This window comes from Oncorhynchus gorbuscha, linkage group LG13 (assembly GCF_021184085.1).
Source record: "Oncorhynchus gorbuscha isolate QuinsamMale2020 ecotype Even-year linkage group LG13, OgorEven_v1.0, whole genome shotgun sequence".
NCBI classification, from domain to species: domain Eukaryota; kingdom Metazoa; phylum Chordata; class Actinopteri; order Salmoniformes; family Salmonidae; genus Oncorhynchus; species Oncorhynchus gorbuscha.
In genome coordinates, this window is record NC_060185.1 from 70,212,064 (window position 1) to 70,225,841 (window position 13,778).

The 13,778-nt window shown below is 41.6% G+C and overlaps 1 protein-coding gene across 6 annotated transcripts in view; it reads right to left on the bottom strand.

Annotated features, from left to right (window-relative positions):
- Nucleotides 1-13,778, bottom strand: part of tbc1d2 (TBC1 domain family, member 2) — a 28,307-nt gene that overhangs the window by 13,572 nt on the left and 957 nt on the right. For 5 of the 6 annotated variants that reach the window (XM_046295620.1, XM_046295619.1, XM_046295617.1 and 2 more), the window contains 2 exons: nt 1,873-2,386; nt 1,289-1,439 (listed from right to left, as the gene is read on the bottom strand). In XM_046295620.1, coding sequence (XP_046151576.1) covers nt 1,289-1,439; nt 1,873-2,386 — 665 coding nt within the window. The other variant, XM_046295623.1, reaches the window with a different exon arrangement.

A 13,778-nucleotide genomic window follows, 5' to 3' on the forward strand; every position in this document is an offset into this window, starting at 1 on the left:
CACACTCCAGTGCATTAACATCTGTTTTCACTCTAAATAAATGTGTTGTTGTTTGGACATTGTGAGTTATTACTAATGGTTAGTTTAAATGATAACGTTCAATTCAACTAACTTAATTTGTTGCCTAGTAATATGTCTGCTTCCAACTCATTCTCAAACACTTAGATCCACTGAACGCAGCTCACTCTTCAGATCCCAATCAGCTGAATTCTGATCACCTGTTTAGACACCTGTATGTCATTATCACACACTATTTAGTTCAGTTCCTTGCACCCCATCATTGTGAGATATTGTTTGTTTTGTGACACACTTCTATTTGGATCTCTGTTTTTCCCGTAATTTAATCCTCCATTGTATGATAGTGAGGAAGGCAAAAACTGACGCCTTTTGCCTGTTCCGTGCCTGTACTTTAGGCTATCAACCTATTGCGTTATCTCCCGGATGATGTTACCAGCCTTTTCTCTGCCCGTACTGTTGCCTTTTTGAAACCCCTGTGTATGACCTTCTGCCTGTCCCTGGACCAGCTACCTGCCTCGTCCTGTGGTCCTTTACAAATAAACACCTGCTGCGCCCTGCACCTGAAACCAGCTCTGTCTCCCATCGTGTTCATTACACCTAGTTTTTTGTTTTTCACCTCTGATCTGCCAATTGTAATCAAACAGTGTCATAGGGTGTTCTGTATCTGAATGTAGGATCTTGTACATATTAGAAATGACCTCAACTAGCATGTGTCAATTGGGAGTGGAATAACTTGAGACAAACCCCTTTGATAGAATACGACACCCATCTCCTAAGTTATTCATAGTACAATTTAGTATGATATCAACTTTAAACAAAACACCTCAGATCCAACTGGTTACATAATTTAAAAAAAAATGTTAACCTTTATTTAACTAGGAAAGTTAGTCAAGAACAAATTCTTATTAACAATGACGGCCAAACCCGGACGATGCTGGGTCAGTTGTGCGCCGCCCTAGTGGACTCCTAATCAAGGCCGGATATGATACAGCCTGGGTCATTGACATTCCAGTCCATGCTAACTTGACTATGTGTCCGATGGTTCCACTTTCACACTAACATGAAGTATTACATTTCTCTCACATCTTTTAACGCTTCACTAAGCATAAAACCACACATGGTATTTGATGGTATTGAGCTGTTATTCTTAGCCTGGTTGCCAAATCTGTTTCTACATGAACAACCTTCTCTGTCGATCATTGTCATGCCAGACATAATCTTGATCAGTGTTTGGGGCCACTTCATTCTACTACCTCCAGTCTTTCTGTACCTGGGCAGCTGGTGGGTAGTTCCCCCTGTCCCTCTGGTCTCTGGTGGTCAGTGCAGTGACGTGTGGATTCTCCTGTCAGCTGGTCACGGTGCTGCCATCTCTTCAGCTGCAGCTGTTGTAGCCAGTACATCATGGCCTCCTGGTTATCTGCCTGAAACAGACAGAATATAGATTGTTAGCCTACTGTACATGTGTGCCTAAGTCGGAATATCTGTAATGCATAACTTCTAAAATGTTTGTTATTTTTATTCACATTATTCAGATACAGGAGCACCACTGTTTCGCTGCCTCATGTATCCTTTTAGCGGTCTTCCCCATCCCTCCACAAAAACCAATGACATTTCAGAAATATTGATGACACTCACATTCAGAGCAAAGTCAGACGTTTGGGAAAACCCTGGGGATACCGGTTGAACTTGTGATGGATGGCACCAGAAGTGAATCCCCTCTAAATTAGGGACTTTGGCCAACCACTGACATTAATAATCAAGTAACTACCAGGATGAAAAGAAAACAGGCAGAACTGCCAACCTCGAGATTCAGATGACCACCCCTGATATAGTTATAGATTAAATAAACATTACCTTGAGGACGAAGGTCCGTTCAGGGGTCTGGATGTGAAAGGTGCCCTGCTCTCCGTGGAGGGGGTAACCGAACGTGGCTCTGCACAGCTCAATCCTCCCCAAAGAGGTCACATCCTGCGCCGTCCTGTAGTAAAACAACTGGCTCTTCTTCTCCTCGTACGTGAACCAGCGCCACTTCCACGACTTCAGGGGACCTCCTTGTTTAAGGAGATACCCACATAGTTTAGTGATAGACGGGCTTTCCGTGGGTTGTTGCTGGGCTTGGTTGTCCATGGTGGTGGCAGACGGACTCTGGTTGTTGTCTGTGGCAGCAGTCTTAGCTGGGACCCCTTCACTCTGGTGGTCCTGACTCGGCTGGCCCATGCCGTTTGTGCGTGTAGCGGTCTCTTCAAAGTTCCTCCCTGTTGTGATACAATCATCCTCATCCGCTGGGCTTACCGCCTCTGCTTGGGGAGGAAGTGAGTGAGACGAGGCAGTGCTGGGATTTCCTTCTGGGTCCTCTCCCTCCATCACACTGAGAGACCAAGAGGGAGTTGAAAAAAAGCTCAACTAAAACAAAGCATACAATGGTAGCCTACAATGGAGAGGTCACTCTGCTCCACTTGGAGACTTGACATGATAGTGCGGCTTTGACAATGGGGTCAGCATGAACACATCTAAAGCTGTTCAATGTGTAATATTTTATTTTCATCTCCATTTGTAAACTAATATGACTGGCTTAGAAGAGTGTTACACTTTGTCTCTAATCTTTTTGCCATGTTTTTCCTTGCATCACTCTACAACGTTTTTGAAATGGTCATACTGGTGCTATGTCGGATTTCATGAGGGTTGCCAATGGTGTAAAAAGTTGGATTTGTCTGTTTATTTTTGTGGCATCGATTAAAAAAAGGTATTTGATTGGGGAATGGGGATCCATTTTCATGATGGGAAATCAATTCATCAATAAATGTTGGGAAACAGAAGACCTGCAAAAACATATATTGGTGGTTTAAATTCCCCTGGTGCAACTGCATGGTATTTGCAACTATAATGAGTCTGGACTATGATCAAGTAAGCCATATCAATGCAGTTAATTCATTATTTTACATGAAGCTGTTTATGTTGGCTTACACTTATGGGACTTCCAAGGCCATTTCATGATTATTACGGTCGTGTCAATCAGGTTTATACTTAGGCTATTGTAACAAGGCAACTGCCAGCATTGTAGGCCTACTGCCTCTGCCCAGAGGCCTACTCGACTTAAGGCAACAGCCATTAGGGCTCATTTTGCCACGCATGAGCCCTGGTCAGAGTCCCTGTCGCAGCTTTCACTTTCTTTCGCTACACTGGTGGCAGCGTTGGGATCAAGTCAGACTCATGTCTAGTTATGTGATATAGTAGTGGGAAGCATTCTGTAATTACATTGATATATCTAGTGAACAATGGATAAGCAACAATGGGCGTGACAGATAGAAGTCGTCACTACGGGTGTGATCAAGCCTTACATCAAAGTTGCCTGAATGTGTAATGCCCCGATCAGTTATTCAGAAGAAAAATCCTCTGTGACTGTCTAATTTACATAAGTTAACTTACCAGTGTGTACCTGAAACACACACACACATTCTATACATTTACAAAACTACCTGTTTAAAGTGTTATTATAATCATGGTGTTATTTTGTTAAAGTTTATACATCTAATAACCTGACAATGATCCACATCATATGGGTAGACAAATGATGTAAGTGTTATGCAGCAAAACACAACCATCCTTTTTTTAAGGATGCAAACCAGTAAAATGAGTCACTGTTGATCCAACCTGTTCTGATCTAATGAGATGGAGATTTTCTACAGCCTAGAATCAAGGCCTTTCCCTGTCATGAAGGACAAAGCTAGACCCCTCTTGGTTCTCATTGGTGAAGACTGAACTCAAGTTAGGGGTTATATGTCAAACTCTCCTATACCACTTTGCTCAACATGTTATACCCCAGAGGTTGTAAATTAACCATGTTTCAGGTGATTTAACTTGGATTATCATTAGGCTGTGAAACCAATAGCCAAATCGTTTCAGACGGAGCATTTCTCACTGGAAAATGCTGCCGACATTGAACACAGCCTAGGGTTAGGGCGTTTAATTTCAGACTGTCCTATGCCACTATTCCCAACATCTTATACACCATAGGCTGTAAATAAACTATTTTTTAAAGTGATATAACTTGTATCATTATTATAGGACTGTGGAACCCATAGCCGAATAGCTTCAGACTGAGCATTTCTCGCCATTTATTTACAGAGACCAATTTCTGTTTTATAATAGGTACTGTCCATCATTTACAGTATTGTGTTGATTAATTACAGCTTTCTTTGGTGGAAATACAGAATGTGTATAAACATGCCAAATATACCAAAGCTAAGGATCATTAACCATGTTATTCATTAATGAAACATGTAAACTACAACTAGACACAAATATTTTATTTAAAAATGATTCATACTAAAGTCAAGAGTAGGCTATAACATGAGTAAAAACGAAGTGTGTGTAAGTGTGTGTGTGTGTATGTATTATGGTGTGTATTATAATTTTCCATCATAAAAATGTATCCACATTCCCCAATCAAATACATTCATCAATACCACAAAATTAAATAAATAATATTGGGCATTTTGTCTCCAATCTGTCAACCATAATAAAATTCAACATAGTCTTGTATAAAATGCATTATGAAAGAAATGGTGTAATGTACACCAAAAGAGACTTTAATTAAATGCATGAATGAAAAATATGAATATGCAAAATATGAAATGGGTTATGAAGAAAATTGTGTAGGCCTACTGTTGCCTACATGGGGAAAAAAAGGCCTTTCTGACTACAAGTGCACCTGTATCCCAAAGTATTAAGTGAAAACAAGCATAGAAAACAGTATTGGCATAAAAAAACCACAAGGTCACTATATTTATAATGATTTCAGTGACAACCTCTTATTTAAAAAATGTTGGGTTCTTAACACATTCGTTTAAAAAGTATAAATAAATGTGGTACACAAAAAGGCAGTGTAGAACACCATTGCCCATCACGCAATGCTGTAATAACTTTCAAAAGACAGATTGTTCCGAAGTTTGCCTTTTCATTCTTATTTTTTATGTTTTTAGGATGTGTCCATCCCAAACCACACGAAGAAAACTCCCCACTGCATAAAAGCACAATGCTGTTAGAAGCTGCACCTCGGCAGTCAGCGCAAAACTTGGTCGGCTGATTGAGGGAGACAAAGTCCAGCCGTCTGAGGATCTCCTCTCGAGGGACGCTGTATTTCTGCTCCATTATTTTCAGTCTGCAACTGGCTCAGGTTGTTGAGAATGTTCACATCTATACATACCAACCGACTGTGCTGCCGGTTATGTTGGAGAGCAACAATCTGCTGAATAGCAGCCATATGCTGTATTACTCTTGTTCCGCTGATGTCTGACAATGGCTTTGTCAGGCGGTGGTTAACTGGTGCAGTGAATCGGGTGCAGGAGAGCAGAAATGAGTGTACAAGGTATTTAATTCCACGACAGCACCAGTATACAGACAATACTCAAAGTGCGATGAACTACCGGTCACTAGAAAAATAACGGGCGTAAAATACATAACCGGCAAATATAACCAGCCGACAAGTACCGCCATGAACAATCAATAAACACGCACAATAACATGTGGGAAACAGATTAAATAAGGTTAAATAATGAACATGTAATTGGGGAATAAAAACCAGGTGTATAGAAAACAAAGACAAAACAAATGGAAAATGAAAAGTGGATCGGCGATGGCTAAAAGACTGGTGACGTTGACCGCCGAACGCCGCCCGGAGAGGAACCGACTTTGGTGGAAGTCGTGACAGGCTTGGTGTTTAGTGTTCCAGGTGTTTCCAATTTGTACCGGATAAGATTCAGCTTGGGACAAAACTAATCTTGACAAAGTGTTACAAATACATGTCAAATATTATATTAGATCCTATACATTACCCAAATGAAACATTTATCATCGTATGATCAGACCCATTTACACAAAACATTTTTGAATGAAATCATATCCACAATTATGTGGGCTACAGGTTATGTAGGATACAGGTTAGTCGTTAAAGTTTTAAAAGTTGTGGAAGTGACTCTCACTGACCCAAGGCCAATTTGGATTTAGGACTGGTCACATGACCGACTGTCAATCATCAAATCATTGGTGTGAGAAATTAGTTTTAAAAACATAAAGAAACCCATTCTGTGTTGTCAGGAAGTCACAACTATTAATTGGCCAAAATGTAGTGCATGGGTCGAACCAAAACCGATAATTAAAAAGACAACATTAGAATAACCAAATCATTTTTCAATTTCTCATAATTTAATATTTTCTTTAGACAATAAACCGTTTGTCTTGTTTGATTTCCTATTCAAATTAAATAAAGGAGGAAGGACCCTTTACTCGTTTAATATCTTATCATCTAATAAGAAATATTAATCATTTTCAGGGAAGCTAGAAACCAATATACACAAGCAGTTAGAAAAGCCAAGGCTAGCTTTTTCAAGCAGAAATTTGCTTCCTGCAACACAAACTCAAAAAGGTTCTGGGACACTAAAGTCCATGGAGAATAAGAACACCTCCTCCCAGCTGCCGACTGCACTGAGGATGGGAAACACTGTCACCACCAATAAATCCACTATAATTGACCATTTCAATAAGCCTTTTTCTACAGCTGGCCATGCTTTCCACCTGAATACCCATACCCCGGTCAACAGCACTGCGCCCCCCACAGCAACTTGCCCAAGCCTCCCCATTTCTCCTTCTCCAAAATCCAGTCAGCTGATTTTCTGAAAGTGTTGCAAAATCTGAACCCCTACATATCAGCCAGGCTAGACAATCTGGACCCTTTCTTTCTAAAATGATCTGCCGAAATTGTTGCAACCCCTATTACTAGCCTGTTCAACCTCTCGTGTCGTCTGAGATTCCCAAAGACTGGAAAGCAGCTGCAGTCATCCCCCTCTTCAAAGGGGGGACACTCTTGACCCAAACTGCTTCAGACCTATATCTATCCTACCCTGCCTTTCTAAGGTCTTCAAAAGCCAAGTCAACAAACAGATTACCGACCATTTCAAATCCCACCATACCTTCTCCGCTATGCAATCTGGTTTCAGAGCTGGTCATGGGTGCACCTCAGCCACTCTCAAGGTCCTAAACGGTATCTTAACCACCATCGATAAGAAACAATACTGTGCAGCCGTATTCATTGATCTGGCCAAGGCTTTCGACTCTGTCAATCACCACATCCTCATCGGCAGACTCGATAGCCTTGGTTTCTCAACTGATTGCCTCGCCTGGTTCACCAACTGCTTCTCTGATAGAGTTCAGTGTGTCAAATCGGAGGGCAAACATACCCTTGTAAAACTGACCATCCTACCGATCCTCGACTTCGGCGATGTCATTTACAAAATAACCTCCAATACCCTACTCAATAAATTGGATGCAGTCCATCACAGTGCCATCCGTTTTGTCACCAAAGCCCCATATACTACCCACCACTGCGACCCGTACGCTCTCGTTGGCTGGCCCTCGCTTCTTACTCGTCGCCAAACCCACTGGCTCCAGGTCATCTACAAGACCCCCCTTATCTCAGCTCGCTGGTCTCCATAGCAGCACCCACCTGTAGCGCACGCTCCAGCAGGTATATCTCTCTGGTCACCCCCAAAACCAATTCTTCCGTCGGCCGCCTCTCCTTCCAGTTCTCTGCTGCCAATGACTGGAACGAACTACAACAATCTCTGAAACTGGAAACACTTATCTCCCTCACTAGTTTTAAGCACAAACTATCAGAGCAGCTCACAGATTACTGCACCTGTACATAGCCCACCTATAATTTAGCCCAAACAACTACCTCTTTCCCTACTGTATTTAATTAATGTATTTATTTTGCTCCTTTGCACCCCATTATTTTTATTTCTACTTTGCACATTCTTCCATTCCAGTGTTTTACTTGCTATATTGTATTTACTTTGCCACCATGGCCTTTTTTTGCCTTTACCTCCCTCATCTCACCTCATTTGCTCACATTGTATATAGACTTACTTTATACTGTATGTTTTTTTACTCCATGTGTAACTCTGTGTTGTTGTATGTGTCGAACTGCTTTGCTTTATCTTGGCCAGGTCGCAATTGTAAATGAGAACTTGTTCTCAACTTGCCCACCTGGTTAAATAAAGGTTAAATAAATACAAATAAATACATGGGCAAAAAGGTACACGGACCCGTGTTCGTGTAGATAATTCATTTTCTGAGTTAAAACAGTCATCTAGTACGAGAAAACAAAAAACAGCCAACACTTCCTGCCCCTTCAAAATTGATGTTCACCCTTCAAACACCCATTCTATTAATCTATTAGTAGACAATCATTCATATATAAATTATATTTCTCAATTTCTACTTCTAAGATTATAAAATTAGATTGAAAGTTATAAACTAGCCACAATGATGAGTGTTTATTGGCTTATTAATGAACCGTTGTTAGTGTAAATAGTTAGATAACTGATATCATAGCTCCCAGGTTAACCATTGGTAATCTCATTCAATGATGGCATACAGCCAATAAAACAGTATATACAGTGGGGCAAAAAAGTATTTAGTCAGCCACCAATTGTGCAAGTTATCCCACTTAAAAAGATGAGGCCTGTAATTTTCATTATAGGTACACTTCAACTATGACAGACGTGGAAAATGGTGGAAAATAAGTGTTTGGTCACATACAAACAAGCAAGATTTCTGGCTCTCACAGACCTGTAACTTCTTCTTTAAGAGGCTCCTCTGTCATCCACTCGTTACCTGTATTAATGGCACCTGTTTGAACTTGTTATCAGTATAAAAGACACCTGTCCACAACCTCAAACAGTCACACTCCAAACTCCACTATGGCCAAGACCAAAGAGCTGTCAAAGGACACCAGAAAAAAAGTTTAGACCTGCACCAGGCCAGAAAGACTGAATCTGCAATAGTTAAGCAGCTTAGTTTGAAAAAAATCAACTGTGGGAGCCATTATTAGGAAATGGAAGACATACAAGACCACTGATAATCTCCCTCGATCTGGGGCTCCACGCAAGATCTCACCCCGTGGGGTCAAAATGATCACAAGAACGGTGAGCAAAAATCCCAGAACCACACGGGGGGACCTAGTGATTAACCTGCAGAGAGCTGGAACCAAAGTAACAAAGCCTACCATCAGTAACACACTACGCCGCCAGGGACTCAAATCCTGCAGTGCCAGACGTGTCCCCCTGCTTAATGATCCAGAAGAAGACTGTGAGAATGTCATATGGTCAGATGAAACCAAAATATAACTTTTTGGTAAAAACTCAACTCGTCGTGTTTGGAGGACAAAGAATGCTGAGTTGCATCCAAAGAACACCATACCTACTGTGAAGCATGGGGGTGGAAACATCATGCTTTGGGGCTGTTTTTCTGCAAAGGGACCAGTACGACTGATCCGTGTAAAGGAAAGAATGAATGGGGTCATGTATCGTGAGATTTTGAGTGAAAACCTCCTTCCATCAGCAGGGGCATTGGAAGTGAAACGTGGCTGGGTCTTTCAGCATGACAATGATCCCAAACACACTGCCCGGGCAATGAAGGAGTGGCTTCGTAAGAAGCATTTCAAGGTCCTGGAGTGGCCTAGCCAGTCTCCAGATCTCAACCCCATAGAAAATCTTTGGAGGGAGTTGAAAGTCCGTGTTTCCCAGCAACATCCCCAAAACATCACTGCTCTAGAGGACATCTGCATATTGGAATGGGCCAAAATACCAGCAACAGTGTGTGAAAACCTTGTGAAGACTTACAGAAAACGTTTGACCTCTGTCATTGCCAACAAAGGGTATATAACAAAGTATTGAGATAAACTTTTGTTATTGACCAAATACTTATTTTCCACCATAATTTGCAAATAAATTCATAAAAAAATCTTACAAATGTGATTTTCTGGTTTTTTTCTTCTAATTGTGTCTGTCATAATTGAAGTGTACCTATAATGAAAATTACAGGCCTCTCATCTTTTTAAGTGGGAGAACTTGCACAATTGGTGGTTAACTAAATACTTTTTTGCCCCACTGTATATTGCTCAACTAGAGATATGGCCCTAGCCAAAGTCAGTCAACGGTTCCACATTTAATTATCTGGAACGAAGCAAGTGTGTGAATAGTAGACATGTAAATATCCTTTCACTGTTTACAGCAGATCTCCAACTTTGCACAACCATATTCTGAGGAAGAACAAGAACTACCTGGTTAGGGTGATTGGCCTGATTAGGGTGTGTCCAGCAATGGAATGAAACATCCAAACAATGCCTCAAGTGATGTGCTGAACGTCCTCCACAAACCCACAGGGTTGTGGGGTCTGTCCAGAAACAACCACTAGCTCATACATCCTCGGCACTTATGGAGATATGAGAGGATTGGACAGGTGTAAGTAATATGGCAAAAAGTATACCAAGTCTGTTAGAAGGTGGAGCTATCACCATGTCACTACCTATCAATGCCTCTCAGATATCCACAAGTGTCTGAGAGAAGGGGCTAGGGGTTGTCTGGACAGGGCCTGGGTATCACACACCATAATAAATACTCATGCACCGGTCATTGGTTGTGTGAATATAAAGTGGACTGAGCATACTAGACTATATCATTTCTGAAAAGGTGTCATTTCAAAATGAGGGGTGTTGTAGCTCTATTGGTGTTGCAATTCTGTCTGTCAAGTAGTCTAACGACTTGCACTAAATTATTCCACTGCTCTGTCGTTCGCTACATACTTTAGACGGAGACTGCCACCATTGAAGTAATTTGTGGTGACGAGGGACACTGTACAAAACAAAGTCTTCGGCGATTTGTATCAAAGCCGATTGCCAATACTTACCCTTCAAGGCAAGCAACACTGAACCATGCATGACGGCACCAGCTGTTTCCGATGACTGTGTGATCACGCGCTCCATAGCCGATGTGAGTAAGTAATATTCAAAGCCACAGTGCCAGATGGATTACCAGGCTGCGTACTCGGGGCATGCGCTGAACAGCTGGCAAGTGTCTACACTGACATTTAACCCTCTCCCTGACCAAGTCTAATACCTATATGTTTCAAGTAGACCACTATATTCCCTGTGCCCAAGAACGCCAAGGTAACCTGTCTAAATGACTATCCCCGTAGCACTCACATATGTAGTCATGAAATGCCTTGAAAGGCTCATATCAACACCATCGTCGCAGACACCCTGGACCCACTCCAATTCACATACCGCCCCAACAGATCCACAGATGACGCAATCTCCAATGCACTTCACAATTCCCTTTCCCACCTGGACATGAGGAACACCTATGTGAGAATGTTTTTCATTGACTACCGCTCAGAGTTCAACACCATTGTGTCCTCCAAGCTCATTACTAGGCTAAGGACCCTGGGACTGAACACATCCCTCTGCAACTGGATCCTGGACTTCCTGATGGACTGCCCCCAGGTGGTGAGGGTAGGCAACAACACATCCACCACGTTGACCCTCAACACAGGGGCCCCTCAGGGGTGTGTGCTTAGTCCCCTCCTGTACTCGCTGTTCACCCATGACTGAGTGATCGCGCACGACTCCAACACCATTGCTAAGTTTGTAGACGACACGACAGTGCTAGCGATGATCACTGATGATGATGAGACAGCCTATAGGTTGGAGGGCAGCTGATCGTAGACAACAGGAAATGGAGGGCTGTGCACGCTCCATTCAATGTGTAAATGTAACAATCTTCTGCTGTATTTTTTGTGTTATCTGTGATCGTTTGTTTGTCTTGTGTAGTTTCTTAATCATTGTATCTAAACGGTATGTGTAAACATGTATATGCAGGACCCAGCTGTAAAAGAGACATTGGTCTCAGTCTGGTCTTTGTTGAAATAAAGGTGTAATAATAATAGTTCACATTGACAGGGCTGTAGTGGAGCGGGTCGAGGTCTTCAAGTTCCTCATTGTCTACATCACTAAGGATCTACCATGGTCCACACAAGCCAACAGCTGTGAAGAGGGCATGGCAATGCCCTCAAAAGTTCTACAGCTGCACCATTGAGAGCATCTTGACCGGATGCATCACCAATTGGTATGGCAACTGCTTGGCATCCGACCACAAGACGCTACAGAGGGTACTGGGCCATGCGCACTACGTCACTGGGGCCGAGATCCCTGACATTCAGGATCTCTATACAAGGTGGTGTCAGAGGAAGGCCCTAAAAATGGTCAAAGACTCCAGCCACCCAAGTCATAGATTTATCTCTGCTCCCGCCCAGCAAGCAGTACCGATGCAACAAGTCTGGCACCAACAGGACCCCGAACAGCTTCTATCCCCTAGACATAAGACTGATAAATAGCTACCCGGACTAACTTTTTTTACTCATAGCATAAGCTGCTGGTATTGTTTATCATCTGTCACTTTATTCCTAGTTACATGTCTACCTCAATTACCTCTTACCCCTGCACATCGACTCGGTACTGGCACTTCGCGTGTACAGCCAAGTTATCGTTACTCATTGTGTAATTAAACTTTTTAGTTTTCTATTATTTCTCTATTTACTTTCTGTCTGCATTGTTGGGAAGGGCCCCTAAGTAAGCATTTCACTGTTAGTCTACACCTGTTCTTTACGAAGCATGTGATAACTAAAATGTGATCTGATTTTAAATCTCAGACTTCCGACTGAATTTTTTTATTTAACTAGACAAGTCAGTTAAGAAAAAAAAATCGTATTTACAATGACAGCCTACAAAGGCCAAACCATAATCACAGCCGGTTGTGATACAGCCTGGAATCGAACCAGGATCTGTAGTGACGCCTCTGTAGGGCCTTACATGCTGAACAAACCGCACATCTGCGAGTGCCATCACGGCAAGTTGTTTTTGTTCACCCACACCGGAAGTGATCAGGACACGCAGGTTGAAATATCAAAACAAACTCTGAACCAATTATATTAATTTGGGGACAGGTCAAAAAGCATTAAACATTTATGCCAATTTAGCTAGTTCGCTTGCTATTGCTAGCTAATTTGCCCTAGTATATAAACATTGGGTTGTTATTTTTACCTGAAATGCATAAGGTCCTCTATTCCAACAATAAATCCACAGATATACCGAGAAACACTCGGTTTATCGTTTTCTCTCCTCCTTCCTTCAAGCTTATTTTTCTTCTTTTGACTAAAGTCTAAAAGAAGAATATTATATGGCAGTGTGTCTAAAGAAGAATATTATATGGCAGTGTGTCTAAAGAAGAATATTATATGGCAGTGTGTCTAAAGAAGAATATTATATGGCAGTGTGTCTAAAGAAGAATATTATATGGCAGTGTGTCTAAAGAAGAATATTATATGGCAGTGTGTCTAAAGAAGAATATTATATGGCAGTGTGTCTAAAGAAGAATATTATATGGCAGTGTGTCTAAAGAAGAATATTATATGGCAGTGTGTCTAAAGAAGAATATTATATGGCGGTGTGTCTAAAGAAGATTATTATATTGCGGTGTGTCTAAAGAAGAATATTATATGGCAGTGTGTCTAAAGAAGAATATTATATGGCAGTGTGTCTAAAGAAGAATATTATATGGCAGTGTGTCTAAAGAAGAATATTATATGGTGGTTGGCAACCAACATTACAGCATTACTACAACTCACCGGAGTGTGGACCTTCGTTCATCTTTCAATCACCCACCTGCGCATATGCTTCTAAAAACCAATGAGGAGATGGCAGGTGGATATATCCTCCTAAAAAACTATTTATATTTTAGCACCTGGCCACACAGATGCTCACGAGCAGTGTGGGTGCAATGATTGAATAACATGCATGTGTACATTGAATTTGCAACAGTGTGGTCAACATGTTAGACTGCAGCATCACTTGTGTTCAAGACAAC